This window comes from Megalops cyprinoides, chromosome 5 (genome assembly GCF_013368585.1).
Source record: "Megalops cyprinoides isolate fMegCyp1 chromosome 5, fMegCyp1.pri, whole genome shotgun sequence".
Taxonomy (NCBI): Eukaryota; Metazoa; Chordata; class Actinopteri; order Elopiformes; family Megalopidae; genus Megalops; species Megalops cyprinoides.
The window spans coordinates 16,217,773-16,238,568 of NC_050587.1; the positions used below are offsets into that span (position 1 = coordinate 16,217,773).

Consider the following 20,796-nt stretch of genomic DNA (forward strand, 5'->3'; position numbering starts at 1 on the left):
TAATACGATATATTGCAACACTCGGCAAATTAAGTTACAGCTGCCTGATAGTCCAGGCCTCCATCTTTATGCTAAAAAGCACGATTAAAGCTGATAATTCAGCTGTTACTGATATTCGGTATTGAGATACTGTTGTGTACTGTCCACCATCTTCAGAGGCTCAAGATGTACACTTGCACGGAAACACTACTTTTGCATCACCGAGAAACAGGAAAGAAATAATGAGGTGCGTGGAGGCTGAATTCACAGGAACACTGTCAGTTAAATTCACAAAGAATTTCTATCTGGGATTCTTAGTGTTTTATGATAATCTGAAAGCCGCTGTAACATTCTTAAGAAGCCTCCTGTTACCCATTTTGGCCGTGGTACATATCATTGCGACAGGGGGGTGCAAAGAAAATCTATTGCTCTCTTCTAATATTGAATACCATTCTCTGGTTTAATGAGGCACGTGCTCGTAGGCTCAAATTTAAACAGGCAAAATGGAGGACCTGAACTGAAAGAAAACAACATGGAATCTTTCAAAGCCTTTTAAGAATTCCTTAAAAACAAAATGTTTGCCCCACTGCATATTCTAGTTGCACTGGAACAAAGAATAATAACAATAAAAAAGAAAAATGAGGATGCACACTGAACATTTTTGTTGTTTGCACTTCTGAAATACTGTCTGCACTTCCCAATGCTGCTTGTGTAAGTGAGGATATTCTTTCAGGTATGCAGCCTTGTAACCAAAAGCATATGGTGGTAATTTGCAAAAAGGGTCAACTGGTGACCTCTGTTGAGAGCAAGGATAATTCACTGATCGTTCCCTTGACAAAAGTTTCATGACTACATACCTTACGAGGATACACAAATATTAAACAAAAGCCTTCTAATGTTAAAAAAAAAGTTATTTAACAAAAGATAATTATTTTAATGTTCAGGCGATCAAAATAAAATGTGAACTTATACAGTAATAATAAAAATAATAATAATAATAATATTAAGCAGCTCAAACAGGTTGAGGGATTTACTGAAGAAATGCCACAGGATTCAATCACATAAAAACCAAATATAGCTAATTATTTTAGACAGTGCTGATGTTCTATTTTGGATATTACGTTGAAATGCATCAAAATAATATTCATACCTTAAAAGAAAAAGACAACTGTTTTCCTAAAAACCCAAATTATAATTAGTGCTAAAGATCCAACTGCTGTAAACAAGCATCTACATTAAATTCTGTCAGTCATTTAAGCACATATGTAAGTAAACAAATTAGCATGATCCTTTTCGTGACAACATATGAAACAATTCTCTCCTCCCTCAACAAAAAAAAATAAAGATAGCAAAACATTAAAAAAAAGAAGTTATGAAATCAATAAAAAATATGACTTGCTTGATTTGCTTTTCCAAAACAAGGTTGCATTCCTTAAGGGATTTGCACACTCCAAACAATGCATAGTACTACTTGCAATGTGCATAACCCTTAATCTTAATTCTTTTGTCAGTGAAAGATGTGATAAATCCTTCAGATTTCCCTTGGGGGGGTCAGGATCTTTAGAATTGCATCCTCCTGGTAATATTTCTTGCAAAATGTGTTTAATATCAAGTTGTGCAGAGCTCTCCCTTCTTCTGGAAATAATGAACACATGCCCTTTGCTAGTGGTGTCCGAGGGCTCCAGGAAACCACGGGCTTCAGTGAGAGCCTGCGAAGCAAATATCCATCTTGTCTCAAGTTGTCTAGAGCAACAACGTTCAGAAGATTTGGCAAAGTCTGTTGCTTATTTTATTTTATTTATTTATTTTTTTTTGACTTTTTTATTTTTCTTTCTTTTTCCTCCAATCCTCGGATATCAACGCACCTAGGACGTTTTTACCAAATCGTAGACGTAGATGTGGAAGTCGTCGTCGAACTTGATGAAATACACGGATGGTTTGGCCTCGACCTGATGGATGACCATGCCAGTTCTTTTGGAGCCGTCTTCTTTGGCATACTCCACTTGCTTTCCCACCAGGCTGTCCACCACCTCTCCCGGTTCGCGCTCCGCGGGGGGCGAGTCATCTGCAAAGACAGGATCGTCATTGCTACTACAGCTAAACTGGCTGAAGGAATTCATGTTTTTTGGGTGGGAGAAACATGATGTTTACAGGGCTTTCATTATTTTCAGTTGTGAGAGTCAGAGCCTTGGCATCTTCCCTCTAGGGAGCTGCAGGAAGGTTCCAACTGAGGCTTAAACCCATAGGACCCTTATCAATATTCAGGACTCTGCTAGGTCTGAGGATACTCATTTGACTTAAGGTCTTCCAACATCAAACTTCTGAAAGAGATGTTCAGGGTGGAGACTTCTTTGCAATGGCCACATTTAAACTTTGCACCGGATGAGAATTTTTGGATTCATTACAATTTAGGAACCCCTGATGCTTTAGGAACACTTGATGCTTATCCATTTTCTTTAAAACCATATCAGAGCACTGAAATATTTTCTAGTGCTCTGTAACATCAAGAGGGAATTTTAAATAACCTCTATAATGAATTATAAAACTGAGTGATTTTATTAAATGCAATGAACATTTCAGTATGCCAAGCCCTGCATAATCTCCACAAACAGAACCGAAACACAAGACGATCACATTAAGACAGAGGCATGCAGTAATGGGCGGGCTATTGTTACCGAGCACTCACTTGAATCAGGCATTATCCGAAGGTCGCCCTCTTTGTAATCGTCTAGGAGCTGATACATGTATAAAACGGGATCCTTCTCGTAAGTGATATAAAACCATGTGTTCATAATGGGAGCCCGTGCCAGGACCATCCCCCTCCATTCGTCCTTGGATCCGTCCTCCGTCTCGAACATGTGCTCCACGGCCTTGCCGATCATGGTGTCTGCCAGGTGGGCGTCACTGATCCGAGAAGAGGCTGCAACACAGGAGCGCATCTCATTAAGCTGCGGCACTCGATATTTCAAATGACCTACTACTATCTGGACAAATTTTCTAAATGAATGAAGTGTTACCGCGATAGGCGCACACCACACTAAGGCAATTTCTCACATTTCTTACAAAACGGCCAATTTACCTCACAAAATTATTAGGCCATTTGTTGTTATACAAACAAGAATATTACCAGTTCAGGATATTTACTCTATTCCAACACTGCATCAGAATAAACAGACAATTTTAAAAATCACAAGGGGTACAAAAAACTATTACTTGTATTCACTGCTGAAGAGTTTTAGGGTTTTAGTGAACTAAAACCCCTATGACAATCAGTCAAGGGTGGACTGAAGGGCAAATACAGATTGCATTTAATATGTCTTTAATGTCTACCATTTTCAATCCACTTAAACCAATCAACATTTTGCAAATGTATCCACTTCTCCTGTGCTGAGGAGGTGGAAACAATGTCAATGAAGGCAGAGAAAGTAAGCCCATAAAGACGTCATTCCCACAAATTGTCATGCTCACAGACCCCGTCATTCTCACAGTCACTGTGAGTTTCACAAATGGAGCAGCTTCCTACCATGTTACAAAGATGGTGCTGTGCCGCTGACGAGGACTATGCACCCACTGTAGCAGAATGTGTTTCTAATTTGAAACAAGCCGGCATCCTCATTTGCAATCCTGATAGCTGACGTGACTACAGCTTCAGACACCAGACATGAGTGTGGGTTTGACGTCCGAGTGCGACTTAAGACCACAGCAGCTCCAGGCAACAACTACATAGGACTCAAAAGGCCTTCTATAACAAAGAAGTGACAGCTAAACCTGGATTCATGAAAACACTGTAAAAATTAGCCACCATATGTGACTCTGCATTTCAGTGCCTGGCGAAAATCATCACTGGTTGAAAACTGATGAAAAGATTTGCCAACATAGCTAAAATCAAAATCACAAAGAAATAAACTGCATATTTATTTTTTTCCCTCACTATTATCAGAAGTTGACAAAAACATAAAGCAGCAGAAAAATAAAATGACAATAACAGTAATAAAAACAGTAACCAAAGTTATCTTGGATCTTTGAGTGAAGGATATTGCCAGAGGGAAAGCATTATCTGTTGTGGGACATTGGCCATGCTTGCTATCAAAATAGTGTATTTTCATAAATGCCAAAGCATTTTCCCATCATGTAACTTCCGATATAGGAGTGGGAAATGAAAAAAAGAATGCAAAATGAGGAAAAGAAATGGCAAAATGCAAAAAAGACAAAAGCAGAACAGAAAATCAAAATAAGGAAAGGACAAATTGGAATTGATATTGCCTCCACTTGACTGCTATTCCTATTTAACTTTCTCCCACAGACTGACAGGCAAACTGTCATTCTCTCACTAGAGGTGGGGTTTCTGAGTGGGCGTGTTACAGGATAATGATGCTCCCTTTAACTAGCAAGAAAAAATCATTCTGGGGCTCAAAGAAGGGAAATGGAGGAAACAACCCACTATAAAGAGGCCAATTTCTGGCACAAAAAGGAAAAATACAATTTCTGTGTCATTATGTTCAGTAATACACTTACCAGCACTGGTAACCAACACAAGGACCAGAGAACCTCCTTTGAACAGGTTTCAACTGTCATAATAATTAAGGGTTTTCTCATAATTACAGCTTAAGTCATAATGTTTCATCATGAGATCCTTCTCCCACGAATTACAGCTATGATTCACAGGAAAATGAGTGTTTTTGAAAGGATCCATACATGCTTCTGATCATAAAAGAAATGCCAACACAGACAAGGGAATGTGAAATGTTCCTCGTTTCCTGTTTTGTCTTTCTTTTTGGGACATATCCATTCTTTTCCCACTGTGACCAGCACAGGCAGCCCAGGCTCTCTGCTGAGGTGGACATGGACTATTTTTTTTACCTACAGCCTTTATTCTTTCCTTTTAGAATCGCAGAACCCAATTAGAGGGATGCCAGAGAAACAGTTACAGTCAGTTATAGAAACAGACAATCAATAACATTCTTTTTGGAGTCCCGATCACTGTTTAAGTATGTATTTATTCTATTTTCATATGTATTGATCATCTCACCATTTAAAAATAAATATATAACAAACAGCGTCAGAAGCATCCCCGCCATTTTGAGTTTTATCACCTGACTTGCCTGACATGTCACCGACTCATAGCAAAATCCACAAAAAAAGCCAAAGCATCCCCTGTGCTAGCCTACAACAACAAAGCTTGCTGGGAATAAATCAGTGAAGCTCTGAACTCGCACAAAAACGGTCATCACACACATGTCATTTCCGGTTCTGTTTATCAAACGTTTGCCTTTCTCTGCGGGTCAGAATCGCTGCCTGGCGACCTCTGCGACAGCGCAGAGAAGCGCTCACCGATTCTGTCGGGCAGGACCTCGAGCCCCTGCACCCGGTCGTCTTTGTGGAGCTCCAGCCCGTAGACGCAGTCGAAGCCGTCGTACTTGATCAGGTAGAGCGAGGGGTTGACGGGCACCTGGTCCAGGACCGTGCCCTTCCACTGCGTGGCGGGGCCGCTCCCCTCCTTCCAGTTGTGCTGTATCCTGCAGCCCACGATGTTCCGTCTGGGCTGGGAGACAGGCTTGCTGGGGCCCACATTGGTCTTGTGCTTCCTGCGAGGGTTCAGACGAACAATCAGAGGGACCGTGCCAGACAAAGCCCTGAAGAAAACGAGCAGTACGGCAGCAGTATGACAGAGTGGCCCGGACTTATCGCCACAGTGTGGATTTGAATCCTGAGTGGGGCTCTGTGGTTAGCCTGAGCTGCCTCAGTAAATATGCAGCTGTATAAATGGATAGTGTGTCAAATGCAAGCTCTGCAAGTAACGCAGGACAAGGTCATCTATAAAGCAAATAAAAAAATTCAAAATATCAAGCTGTGAATCAACAATGGAATCTGAATCAATTTCTAATCAATATCATAGTCACAGTCTTTCTGACAAAAGTCTCCGTTTTCCACATCGATTATCATAAATTATTGTCTAAACATCCATTTTCAATATGCTCTCACAGCCTTGGCACACAGATTATTTAGCATTTTTGCATGAAACAACCATTTCTACACTAAGGAACTGCTGCACTAAAATATGTTGATTAAAAAAAAATCTTTAAAATTTTCTCACTAAATTTGTCGGATTACTGTACAGTCACATCTTGCCCAGCACACTGATCTCTTTTGCACCTCTGAGTTGCTAAGATGTTGTTTCGGGTGAAGAGATCTCAAGTGTCCTCACTCACCTGTCATTCAGCTCTGGTGTTAAATTACAATGGAATTACAATGGAAGGATCAAACTAATTCATAAAAAAATGATAAATGATAAAAAATGCAAACTTCCACAAATTTCCCTACAATCTTGTAACAGTTTGAGGTCAGGCAATCAGTAAGCGCAAGCTAAGTTATTCAGAGCTTAATATTTGTGTGTATTATTAAGCCAGGGTGCATAAATTTCACTGTATTTTATTTCATCCATTTACGGTGAATTCTGTTTCACTTGGGACATTTATATCCAGCCATCCAAATATGGGTGTGTCAGAGGGTCTACACAGGGCAACCTGACCATGCTTCATTACTTTTCTGCGATGAAGGAACGAATACATAAAGCAGATCTATAAATAATAATCTATTTTTTAATCAACTGAACATGAGAACACTGCACAGCACAATAAATTTCTACACCCTCTTATTTGGGTTTTTACTGCCTTGACAGTAGGCAGGAAATGTGATTACCTCACATCATCCAATCAGAATGAATGGATAGAAAAATTACATCTGAGAAAGGCTGCTGGTGGAAATTGAACACTGCAAAAAAAGTCCTATTTTAAATAAACAGAATGCCAGCTCTCAGTCAATATTTACAATTAATTAGCACTTACCAGTGTTTGCTAAACAAAGATGCATAGTTCATTTGGATTTGATATGTTAGTACACATTAAAAAATGTGTCATGCTTCAGTTGTATTCTCTGAATGTTCCAATTGACATTAGTAATCAACAGTTGTTAAACTGAGGATTATACCAAGTAAGTCTTAATTTACAATTATAAAGGAGAACATTTACATCCAAATAATAATAAATGGTTTACGCTTAAATATCTGAAAGAAAAAATGCGATTCACATCCTTGAAGCCTTTTTAAGACACATTTTTTAATTATTGAGCTTTGGAGCAGGTTTGTAAAATTATCATAGGTGGCCAAATTAGCCTGTTCTGTAAAACTAGGAAAGTGTAACTTTCAAGAGTGAAGCCCGAAGGAAGCCATTACTTCATACTTCTGAAAGGTCACCAGATGCTTTAATATCAAATTAGAATGACAAGTTCAAAACCAGCTGGACATTGTCTTCTATCAACATTATGCAGGCAGTGAGGGAACTGTTGCGTGATTGTAATATATACAGCTATACGTCTTCTGCAACTACAAAAGGCATGCCATCTGACACCAGGTCATATCCAGGTTGTATTAACAAATGCTTTTAAATGAATAATTGATATTCCCAGGGCACTGAGCACAAGTGCTGGTTTTGCATTTAACTCCCTCCATTCCTCCAGTTGCTCTGTCAATAAGATTGCTGCTGACATTACAGTGGAGCCTGACCTCATGAATATGCTCCTCTAATCCTGTCTTTTTCTTCGTCATTTTAAGGTTTGACTTTGGTAATTACTGTGTTTATCTACGTCAAAATGTGCACCCTTTACTCATGGTTGCCAACATCTATACACGTCCACAATAATGCTGGTTACTACAGGGATAAATGGGTAAACATCTGTCACAGTTCCAGGAAGTAGGGATTTGGACTGCAGTTACAGTAACTGGTCAAACCAGTAAAGACATAAAAGAACAACTGCTGTCACTGTACAGCTGCTTTTAATTACTGATGCATTTTGAGATTTTTTTTGCTGTTACAGCACTTTTATCATTGGCCCATTTTATGGCATCCCCTTCACCACTGCTTTACTTGTGAGTGACAGCGAGTTTATTGTTTCCTACAATGAGACTGTTCTGGTTGTGCAGCGCACAGCTCTGGTGTCCGCGCTGCTGTTTATCTGTAGGCTGATCTGGAGGAGCGTCTGTTAAGGAAGACGTGCGACGTTACCGTTTCATGGTCTCACCGTCTTTGCAAGTATTTAGGTCAACTCACCCAAGAGATAGTTAACTTCCTAGTTATAACCACCATTCGATGCAACATTTTTTTTGTCAAAGCAAGAAACCTACATCATATTAGACTGTCTGGAAAGAAAGGATACAACTGGAATGGAAGTGCTACATATGAAAAGAGGCATCGTTACCTTTATGAATGCCGCTGCAACGATAATCCAGCAAATGCACACAACAAAAGCCCTTACTTTTCAACTTTCCAACACAAATGACAACAGTAATCACTTAATCATCCAAGGATGTTTTGCTGGAATTTTATGTAGTTGTTTAATTTTTGAATGATTAACTGAAATTTCCCAAGCTTACATTCAGCTACTGCCATTTTGACAAAATTACTGTTCATTTTAAAACAGGTACACATACACCCAACATTTCCAGCAGACTTGTCCCATCTTGAAAATGTGTATATATAACAGATCATCATCCTGACAGCCACTCAACATATTACAGTACCACTGCTAAAATTATTATATAGTTTCATCAAAACATGAGAGCGTTAACCAAACTACACACAATCAATAACAAAAATATTTACATACGAGAGCAATATCACATCTGCAAAGGGTTCATTTAGGTATACTGTACAATTACATGCTTGTCAACTTCGAATTCCCAGAAGCACACACAGTAGTCTACAAGTCTAAAAGGGAAAAAATACTTAAATGCCAATGCCAATACTTACTTGTGGGAATTTTTCGTTTTCTTCATCATACCTGCAGAAACACCTGCGTGCCCTAAAATAATAAAAAAAAGCCTTTTTGAACAACAAGTCACTGTCATCACATTTTCAACCCAGCCTCCATTATGGACCCAGACACAGCTCTCCCAACACAAATACTCTCCCCTTCAAAGGTACAGTACCAATCTGAGCAAAGCTTTGTATTTCACCAGTGACATCAGCTCTTTTTGTGAATGTGTTGTCATTGTACAGGTAATTCATCAAAGACAAATCAGTTTTTTTAAAACTATGCTTTGGAGTATAATAAAAAACAATAAAAAATTAATCAAACTTGAATTTCACAACGTTGCATGTGAAGGTTTATACAGCAGGTGAAGAATACCAGTAACCCAGGATAATTTGAGTAATCCAGTGAATACTTACATTACCTTTCTTAGGACTCACATAATTAACAGTTCATACAATTTAAGGTGACTTTTGTAATTCAGCAAAGTAACAATTATGATACTCTGTATTTCAAATAAATAACTCTAAAATCTACCAGTAGACATTCATGTTCACTAAAAATATTTTACCATTCAAAAAGTAAGTATAAGATCAGTTTTATAAAAATTTCATTTTTTACACAGTTTCCTTGAACCTTCACTGCTGTGCTGGCTTGCATCCAAATCAGGCTTTTCATTGACTGCCTTCGCCTGAGCTGATAACTGACTGCAGATCTGTGTTTGATGTCACTTGACAGGTATTTGCTTTTAGTCCTATGTGAAAGAAATGTACAGTTGACATGATGTTAGTGCTGATACAGGTAAAGATATATTCCTTTTTGCTCGTTAGTTTAATTAGTAAAATAAACATACTGGTTGGGGATTTAATTGAACAAGATCGATCAGTACTTTATTTGAAAGAATAGCGGAAACAGGGGTCAGCAATGATATTAACTCCAGTTGCACGAATTCCATTTTCCATTAAAACTAATTTAGTCACAGTGCAAAATGAAATCTGCATGTAGCTGCTGAGCTTGCCCGCACCAGTTGCCTGCCACCAAACTCAGTGCATGAATAATTGTTTGTGATAAAAGGTGCTTTCAAACGCAGGCAGAAAATCTGTCCTTGACAAGCCTCCATTTGTGTCTTTGTGCATGAAAAACAACAGCGATAAGAAAAGGTTATTTTGCAAAATTTCCCTGGAGGAATTCTCAACAGTACCCCTCAAAATGAGTTGATGTGCCAAGAACCACAAAACCTGATCCTCACATACGAAGGCTACTGTTGCAGTAATTCCCAATTTTACAGGAGCCATCTTTCCAGCATTATTGTATTGTTAATATTACATATCCGAGTATTACGTTATTGAAGTGTTTACTCAAATAAATTAGATATCCACCTTAAGCTCCACTTGTCCCAAAGACCACAGTACTTTGTATCTACTCCATGTCCCATATGAAAATGGTTTTATTTTGCAGGTAGAAATATCATGTTTATGTTTATAAAATAACTCCAATCCTATCAAAAACTCTCAAACACGGTCAGTCAAAGGCAGATTTATGTTATCCTAGGGATACTTCCATTTTGACACTGACCAGAGAAACCATGTTCTCAAAATCATTGTGTGGTAAGCACATCATGGCAATGTGGTGGTGAAACCTATGCAAAAACACAATATGTAGGGTGAATGGCATTTTCCACTATCATGGGATGAGGAAATCTGTGGCTGTAATATAGGTGTGCTAGTAGGTTAGTTTACACACACGCACACACACACACACACACACACACACAGATGAACCTCACCTGCATCAGCTCTGGATCTCTGGCCCGCTGTCTTCCCGAATGGGGTCTTCATTCATCTGGATTTAGGTGAGCAGCCAAGCTGCCAGACTAGGGTGAAAAAATCTATATTACCAAATTCAGTGAGCACACGTCAGCAGGAGAAAGAGTGGTCTCCTCACCCCACCATGCAAGTCAATGCACTTGCAGGGATGTTCACAACACTTCGTATCCAGGTGGCACTCCAGAGTCCTGGAAAACACAGACATGTGCCTTAAAGTGCTGCACTTTTGCTGATACGTGATTACACATCGATATACAAACAAGAAAAACCTTTTAAGAGCAGGTTCACAGTGAATGGTCTGCCAAGGGTCACACCCCATGTATATAATTTATATCCTAGGTATTGACGAGACTTGACTATGACATCACTAATGACTACAGTTTTGCTGATGGACATCAGTTTTGCATTATTTCTTCCTTATATGGTGCAAAATTATGGGAAACACAGGACAGCATACCACAAGGAGACAAATGAATGCTGAATGAATTACGAGTGTCAGGACATCACTTTGATCTGTTCTGTGTGTGCTAAAGGCCACAAATATCCACCCATCTGTGATTTTTATAAATATGCAAAAAACATTTGAAACCATACATGCTTATGTGCACATGCTGTGTTCAAGTCTGCACATGTGTTATATTTTTTTTTTTTCACAGAGATACCGCAGAGGTACTGTGGACATATGAGTAGGGTTGAGTCAGAACTGTACCATTACAGGATCTAACAAAGGTAACAAAAAGCTTTGACTTTATTGTAGCAACACACAGTATGTGAAGGTGTGCTTACTGAGATGACATCAGCAGGTAGCTTGCTGGTCACGACATTCCGCATACTCTGATACAATAAGTAGCCTTATGCTTCAGCTTGCGATGTACAGTACTTAGACATCATGGCACCGAGTGGCTGGCTGACTGACTTTACTGTCAAGACAGCAGAGCTTTTCTCAATAATGCAACATCCTCACTGGCCACATTCAAGTGCACCTGGTCCACGCCATATCAGCTCAAAGCTGTCCTTTACATTCTGCAGGTATACCACAGGCCAGATATCTTCCAGCAGACAGAGGTCAACCGTACCTCGCTCCATGCATACATGTCAGCTGATACATTATACGCTGCTCAAACTGCCTCTGCTGCAGGCATCTAGCTAGTTCTTAAGGAGCTCTCATTCTCATGCGGTTGGGGAATTGGCATTTTTAGTCAAGCTGAAGTGTGACTCTGAAATAGCATGAAAAGAAGTTACTGAATTAATTTTCTATTCCATGCCCCCCTTTCCCAGTTTTCTGCAGTAATGCAGTGAAACAAAATACAAACAGACTTTGTTGCTGAATGGTTACTGAATGGGCGGGGTGTGTGTGTGTGTGCGCATTAATACATCCTGATTCCTTCCACAGCTTCACAATAAACGCTTGGCCTGTTTTTGGCTACTTCAAATATCATATCAGAAAGCGAGCTGGCACAGCACGGTCCTGGCACAGGCTTAGGTACATCTGGAGGTAATGTAAATGTGACAGAAACTGTCGCCATGCTGGGGTGCAGCTGAATCCAGACTGGTTTAAAAATGCTATTACTGTAGCATCAGGATGCCTTCCGAGCATCTGCTCTCACGCACTGCATCTTGATCGATGCTCCCTCACACGACAGAAAAAAACAGGTCCTCACCAGCTGACAGTTTTGGGTACCTGTCTGTAAAAATCATAGAAAGTGGGAGCATGTTTGTGTTTTCACATGAAACTGGTCACATATGCATATGTTCACCTTCAGAAAAATCTTGCATTCATTCTTTTGGAAACCCATCCAGTCAACAGCTACAACTTACAGCTACGGATGATGTGGGAGCATAGAATTTTTGTGACATGTGGTTAAAAAGGGATGCACTGAAACAAAATCTGGTAAATTTAACTGTCACATTCAAGGCTTCAGCACAACCTCCATATTTCTGAAGACTTCTCTTTGCAGTTTTATTTTTGTAAAGCAGGAAATTACATTTCTATAACTAATCCTGTCCTCCCTGTCCATCTACAAGCCAGACGCCCTGATGAAGAGATTCTGCTCAAAGGTTTTGCTGAAAGAAAATGCCGTTTTTTGCCATTAATGTGCACAAACCATTAACTGACATAAAGCTTTCACGACCATCAGGTTGGAAAGTGATAGTTTAGCGTGAATTGGGGATGAGGGCTGCAGCTCTTCATTCACTGCAACCATCACTCCAAGCGATAGAAAAAAAATGAATGGAAGACTGGAAAAAAAAGTCTATTTCAATTGTTGTGAAAAATGTACAAATGGATCCTGGCAAACCTATGTGTTTAACATACAATAGTTACAACCGAAAAGCGTCCTTTGATTTCTGACCATAATGAGGAGACACCAGCCTTCTGGTGACTTTCTTCTGACCTTAGCAGCAGATTAGCCCCCGAGATTCTACATTCAGTTTCCGATTACTATGCAGAAGGTTGACATCAGACAACAAATGTGACTGAGAATCAGTGTTATCTATTAATTTGGCAGTTCTCCACAGGAGAACTGAGTGCATTCAATGTAAACATCTCCTCATTAATGAAGTCACCCACTGACATCTGACTGATTTGTCCAAGTCTTGAGACTCTTGAGATATGCTCACACACAACAAGTGTGTGGTATACTTGGCACAAATCTCCACTACAACTGGCAATGCATGTCAACTAGTCTTGAAACTCTTAACCAACACAAAGAGGGCTGAATTGCTGTCCCCCTGAGCAGGCCCTTTACAGCCTAAGCAGTGCTGGGAATGCTGAAGAATTAGGTCGCAGGCATGGCTATCAGCCTTACATTATTTAGCCGGCTAAGTAAAGGTGGTTATATAACAGACCCACCACATAACAACACTATTCACTCTGTGAACAATAGAAATGGAGGCCTACTCTGCAAAGAGAGGGAGAAAACTCCCTACATTTGAAAACTGCAACTCATTCATTCATTAGGCCTACATTATTTATTACACCCTTTTCCAGGATGACTTACAAAGCTTACGCATTACAGTAGGAGCTCGACATATTATACGCATCCCTATAGTATGGAGCTGCACGCTTACAAAGACAATTTAGGTAAGGTAGCATGATTGAGGGTACAACAGCAGTGCCACATCTGGGAATTGATCCTGCATCTTTCTGACAACAATTCAAGCTCCTTACTGCAGTTCGACACAGCTGCATTCACTGTCCAACATAGCCAATACACTGCGCAAATCTGTAACTGATTTTTACAGAACACTACAATCATAATCCAAGGGACCAATGGCTCTTTTATCTGTTGAGTAACAGACAAAGCTGATAGTTCAAGGCTTACATACTTCAGCAAAAACAAGTTGAATGTTTGTCAAAATCTGTGGATTGCAGGGCACAAGTTCATAGCAAGGACATTAGCTTTAAGAAAAATCTCTAAGTAGATTTTCAGTTTTCAGTGAATAAAAAGAAATACCCTCAACGTCTCTATTAAAATCCAATATTATGGATGATACTGTTCCTGCAAAATTATAGTCAAAATAAAATTTGCTTATATAACATGCCTCTTCTAGGTCTTCTTAAACATCAAAGTAGTAACACAGATCTCCAATCTAACACATGGAGAAACTACAGCTGTCCATTTGAATATGATAACTCATTACAGATTCAAAAACATTTTTTATTTTAATTAATTAATCCCAATTTGATTTTTATATCCATATGTACTATCAGGTGCCAGTTGGTTGGCAAAATGACTTCCTGCACAAGCTCACCCTATGAAGAGGATGAAATACACCTAATGGAAGTGAAAAAAAACTTCCAGATGATTCTGTGACTAAAGTCAAGGTTACCTGTACTGTATCTCTGTATCAGTCCATACTGTATTTTATTCCCATGAAAGTATAGCTAGCTTGTGATGCCACCTGATATGATAACCATACAGCTGATATGGAGAAAAACTAAATTCCTGTATCCCGATCGAAGTGGTAAATTTCATTCAAGTACTATTTTGGAATGTAGGAATTGACGGAAGGGCACAATTCAAGTGGGGTTCAAACAATTTAACTAGCTAACCCAGCTGCTACTAACAAGTAAAGAGTTACAAACTACAAGCTGCTCAGTATTATACAACATTTATAGAGGACTGTCTCTAAACAGCTTTTGTCTTACTCTTACTGTAGAGGTAAATGAATGGCTAACCTGCTGCTGCAACTGCCTCAGCAGAAGGAAATGGAGCTAAACTGACTCATAGTCATCTTTGTCTTTATTTTATGAGGGCAGCAAAGGATGCAAAACTTATTATACAGTATAATGAAGACTATGGTAAAGTCACTTGACATCACTTCACAGGTACAATTACTTCACTTTATTCAGTGTTTGATTAAATGCAAAACAAATTTTAAATCTTGTTCTGGTGCCAAATTGTTCTGTGGCAAATCACATTTTCATGAATTTTCAGCTTACTCTAATGAAAGCAAAACTGAAAAAGTAAAAATTGTGTTTGAATTAGAAATTATTCTGCTTACCAGTGGCATCTGTAATATGTATGAGCCTTGATTACTTCATACTCCATTTACAGAGACATTGCACGAGAAGCAGAAAAGAGCATTCAGAATGGCTGACCCAGTGTTATTACAAAGCAGAAACTTAAATCAGAAGTAGGTGATCTTTGTTCTTATTAACTTCAAAATAAACACCTTTACCTAGATCTTATTTCATTTTCGTCTCCATCCTCAATTTAAGTGTCATTGTGAAATGATTTAAAATTGTGACTAATCAATCATTTTAATCTGTGTGATTCATGACATCAGTTTTTTAAAAATTGTTTGACAGCCCTACTGGAAACACAGCCATGATGATATTCAGTGGGAAATTACCACAATATATAGAACAAACAACTAATATTTCAGAACAATATTCTTTTTGAACAAACAAACATGCACCCCAAACAAAACATAAATCTATACATCATATATAAATCTACATCCCATGTATCTACATCCTGCTTGGTATCTTAAAGCAATTAACTCATCACATCAATTTAGTTCTGGAGAAACAGCATTTTCTAATATACTGTGAACGAACATAGCCAATATTTCAAGCATTCTAAATTGTAACAGCAGAAAGCAATATCAGCTCAACTCTAACTATTAATCCAAGCCAAAATTCAAAATTGTGATTTGCTCTTTCTGTCTTATTTAGTAAAGAGCACAATATTACATTCATTGGTTTCTCATCTGCTCTATACTGGTGACATCGGTATTCATTCTAAAGTAAACAACTGAAAAGAAAAAGAAAAAAAAACAAACATTTGAATTGTTTTGGTGAGGAACGCAACATATTACCAATCGAGGATTATTTTCGATGAGCACAGAAAGCTTCGGCTTTAGGCGTGCTTAAATTTTGCCTTTCTGGGTTCCCTGATTGCTTTCTACGTTATCACCTATCTCTTAAATGCAGGTGCTGCATGTGCATTTCTCTTCCCATTCGGATTCTCAGGTTTCCGTTTGGACTTCAATATATTAATCAGATATTTCCTTGACGACTCCCTGTCGTCTAAAACTGATCCTTTCCAAAACATAGTTTTTCCTTCCCACCCCATCACCTCTTTCTACTGAACTCTCACTCTGGAGCCAATCATTCTGAGCCCTGACCCTTGCCCCTCCCCTCATCTAAGGCTGCTTTGTCATTTATTCGGGCTCAAGGCGACTCTGAGATATACACATTGATTCAGCTGAGAGACCGCTCTCAAACTGAACTGAAGTCACTTTCGTCACTTAGGATAATGTGCTTGTGTAAAAATCCAGACACAGAAAGTGATGGTCCAATAAGGGGAAAGACATAAGAGTCTGCTGAGTCATCAACTTGTGGTTAGCAACAGCATGGATGTCTACTGCAATTTAATGCAGAACTGAGAACAACAACAAGGGTTTATCAACCAGACCAGGGCATTCTGAGCAGCACTGATTGGCGCAATATTGTTCTGAAAAAGGAAACAAATGCTACGATCAGCCGAGGATGTATTCTTTTGCTGATGAATTAAGTCCTGTCATGGTTTTGCTTTGCTAGCAGGCCAAAGGAATGACCTGTTCCAAACGTCCTCAAAGGAGCCACAAGAGACACGCACAAACCATAGGCTAATTCGTTCTGCTGTCACACTTCTACCTGTCTTCCTTCTCGTAGTTCACCATTAAAATTACAATGTTTCCATTTGTTGTATGTCTATGTTGTTTTGTGTATAATACAATGAATAAATATGTAAGCATCTAAACAATCGTGGTTTGCAAGATCCAGCAGGCATTGACTCAATACAGTTCAAAATCAACACTACAGTACATAGTAAACATCAAGGATACATTGCATATAAAAAATATAACTAGCTACAACACATTACAACTACTATAATGTGGCCTATTAGCTAAGTCCTTTTTTTTTTTTAAATCAGGACTAGGGTAACAGAACATTAGCCAACCTCGCAGAAATCTACTAGCCAGGGCAGCCATTGTCAAAAACCTCTCATTTTCGTTCTTGTGTAAAATGCTTGTGTTGCATGAAAATAGACATTTTCTTCTATATTTTGTTAGCAATAATACTTGCATTGGATAAGGGTGTGATGGGCAAAATGGTACAATGACACAAATGATACAAAACTAAAAGTACCCACATACACAATTGAGAAAAAAAAAAGAAATGAAGATTCATCATACCCCCAGAGATAAATTATTAAAACGCTTTTATAAGCCAGACAGAAACCACAACACAACTTAGAAAAGTTCTTCTGTCATCAAGTCTAACTCAATACCAATTTCATAATGCCAAATGAAATAAAATGACAATTATTTTGTCAGTTTAACCTTCCAAAGAAGAACCAACCTTTCAATCACTACAATTGTGCAATTTATTATGTAAAACTCTTTCCAAAAACATTTTACTGCATGAAACTCTCCATTCAAATTTCTAATATTTCAGAGATGGTTCCACAAAAATTCTAAATGAACAAAGAGACTGATAAGGCAAAGTATTGTGACTTAATATGAGACTTTTCTTCATCATGTGCAGATTAAAGAGTATGCAATTACATCTATGTAAACACAAATGACTAAAATTCAAATCATGATTTCTGAAACACATGTAATATTTCCCTGTAGCAACTACCTCACCACTACACAACACAGCTTCTTTCAGCAGCCAAACAAAAAAAAAAAAAAAACATAACAGCAAAAACAATTAGGCCAACTACTCCAGGTATTCATTTCACTTCAACATACATCTTATTTATATATCTCACTTTGTACTTTTACTGCTAAACATTACCGTCCACACAACCGGTAACCCCTTGGGTAGTGAAATCACAGGTTAAAACAATGTAGTTTTCTTCTGTGTTTCTCTACGGAAACCTAAGGTTCGATAAGAATTGGGACAGAGAAGGCTCTCAGAAATTCCGATCACAGATATCATTTTTTTGCCAAACTGTCTGACATTAAAATGGGGAGTGCAGATGTTCAGACCAGAAACGTTTTCAGGCTAGGAAGCAGTCCATGTAAATAACTCCCTTTGATGCAGTTTGATGTGCGCATATGCCACAGAATTTAAAGTTGAAGTAATTCCAATGACATTCACATTCTGCGTCCATATTGTACTGTATCTGAACACACAGTTGCTGTAGTAATGCACTATGACTTTCAGAGATGGGGGGAGAAAGAGCTTTCTCTTTTATTTGACTGTCCATATTTCTGTCCATGCACATCCTTAGGGCAGGAGCAAAGATTAAGCTCACATCTAATTCAATGTTGTTTCAGTTTTACTTCAGGCATTGATATTCATCTTGCATTGCAGCAAATGTGTTCAAAAACACATTTGGTGCCAGTTCACATATGGTCAAAATAAGTGATGCATTACAAAATGGTATGTTTTAGAACATGGTTTCCATTTAAGGGTCTACCACATTATTAGATTATTTCCATTGTCAAAATACAAAAAAAGACCATTTAACGTTACAAGAGGTTAATAACACATTTGCAGCATTACAGTTATGCTCTCATTAGTTGGTGAACACCTAATGAGTGAATAGTTAAGTGAGATGACACTCCAGCTAGGCTGTAATATATGAAACCACTGCGGTCGATGCAAGCAACACTAATCCTGTGATTCGCAACTCTGAGACTGTCTTCAATATACTGTGATAACCCCTCAGCACCATCTGTATTCGTGGTTTAAAAAGGTTATGAGGAGAGCGCGGTTCATGCCATGCCATGACATCATGAAAAGGGATGCTTTATGTAACATCAGACTGAATATTAGCTAATGTTAAACTATACAGTTTTGTAGATAAAGTAGACTGTTGACCCAAATAGTTATGATGGGTGCACATTCTTATAAACTGACATAAGTGGTAGCAATTACTCCGATGCCTGCAGCAATTAACCTAGCTAGTACCTACCCAAACCGCTCGCATAGCTCAGTATAGCTGTATCTTCCAGCAAGCCACCCAGTGTCTGGCAATCATGGTGTGCTAAAGTATTTCTAAGAATGCAGCATACATTTGAAGACATAAACACGACCACAGAAGACTGGTAGCTAGTTAGTAAATTCAACACACTGCCCTGTAATTTAGCAGTGTAGCTTTCCTGCAGAGGTGCTTCTGACGGGTTTGAAAGACCCATGAATTAGCTAACGTTGGCTACAAAATAACTAACAGCATCCCCGCCCCCTCCACATTCACCGCTTCACTTAATGATAGCTAGCTAGCTGACTATCTTGCGTTACTGATACAAGCGTTTCTCCCATCTGATTTAACATTAGCGGGCTGGTTAGGTGACAGTAATTTAACCTTGGTTCTGCAATATGTCACACTCTCTCTCGCCACCAATCCAGTGAATAAAAGGTCTCCCCTAAAATGCGAATTAAATTTGGCGAGAACATTCAACAATGCAGCACTAGCCGTTTACAAGATTTTGTTTCTGTCTAGCCATCCAGCTAAAATGATGGAGGGGGAAATCCCACAACATTAAGAGTTTGATAAGAATTAACATGCAAGGTAACATAAGGGGGGAAAACATCTGAAGCTAGCTAGCTGGAACACTTTGTTCCAGCACAACTTTTATCTTTGTGCCAATATATCTGTTTACTGCAACAGATAATAAATTAAGGAGAAAGCTACTGGCAAACTGGCTAGCCATCACAGCTAGCCGACTACCTCAAAAATAGTAGCAATCTAACCTACTAGCAACAAGCTAGCTTGCGATTTTCTTTCTCTAGACAGCTACCTAGCTTGCTAAGTAATTATCCTTGTCTCGTCAAACAGACGCCTCCTAAAGTTAACCTAAAAAATCTGGATAGCCAGCTACCTTCCCTAGTCTATATAAAATATTACGGGGCTTCTTCAAAATGGTGCAGGAAAAAAAAAACATTGTCGGGATTTGATCCAATGCAAGAATGCTAGCTAGCTAGCTAGCTAAAAGCTACTCCCGCCTGCAGCAGCAACCAGTACAGTACAAGCTAGCTAGCAAGCTGGCTACACAGTCAGCAGCGTCAATGTCAGCCATGTTGCTCCACTATTATTTACAAACCCCGCAGAAGAGAGACCAGCAAAACGGCGCAGTCGAACAAAGGAAGGACTGTACTCTGTCTGACAAGAAACACATTTTCAAATGAAAACAAAATGAGCAATCCAGCCTAATTCCCCCCTTTGTGAACTACCCACACACGCATCTCAATCCACATCTCTGCAGCTACCTATGTCGGGATATCTCTAATATTTGCAGTGTTTTGTGTCGCTTACCCGCTGTATTGTTAAGTTATTGCTACCAATGTTGCTTATTTCATCTCCCGCTCTCCCCTGTCTCAGTCAGCCTCCGTTTGCAGGGCGCAGGCAACCCCAATTCCACGGCCGAGCCTTCCCCTCCCCTCCCCTTCTTTTTGCCAAATAGTGATCTCGTTCTTTGTCTAGGGAGAAAATATGAAATTTGCCTTCCTGCTTAATAATGACTCCTTCTCTACCCCCACCGGCCTTGCTTTGAATTACACCGACTGGAACCCGTCAGTTTGCGCCTGCGCGGGATTGACTGCGACAGGGATAAGAACGCCTTGCATGCGCTAGGGGCACTGCTGTTACGAGGTAGAGGCTACCAGAATGTTAATTTTTTTTCACACGAACTGAGCGATTAAAATTGAGATTTAATAGATAGCATTATGGCTTTATGACCT

At 39.1% G+C, this 20,796-nt stretch overlaps 1 protein-coding gene across 3 annotated transcripts; it reads right to left on the bottom strand.

Annotated features, from left to right (window-relative positions):
• Positions 1-1,253: 1,253 nt before the first annotated feature.
• Positions 1,254-20,491, bottom strand: LOC118778048 (spindlin-Z). 3 transcript variants are annotated; one of them, XM_036529362.1, is made up of 6 exons: positions 20,372-20,491; positions 10,571-10,798; positions 8,784-8,835; positions 5,311-5,564; positions 2,666-2,899; positions 1,254-2,044 (listed from the first exon to the last, which is right to left on the bottom strand). In XM_036529362.1, the coding sequence occupies exons 2-6, from the start codon at positions 10,620-10,622 to the stop codon at positions 1,845-1,847; spliced, it is 792 nt and encodes a 263-aa protein (XP_036385255.1). In that variant the 5' UTR covers positions 10,623-10,798; positions 20,372-20,491; the 3' UTR covers positions 1,254-1,844. The 3 variants fall into 3 exon arrangements, with proteins under 3 accessions (XP_036385255.1, XP_036385256.1, XP_036385257.1); XM_036529363.1 differs by lacking the exon at positions 20,372-20,491 and adding an exon at positions 15,117-15,167; XM_036529364.1 differs by lacking the exon at positions 20,372-20,491 and adding an exon at positions 11,397-11,526.
• Positions 20,492-20,796: the final 305 nt, after the last annotated feature.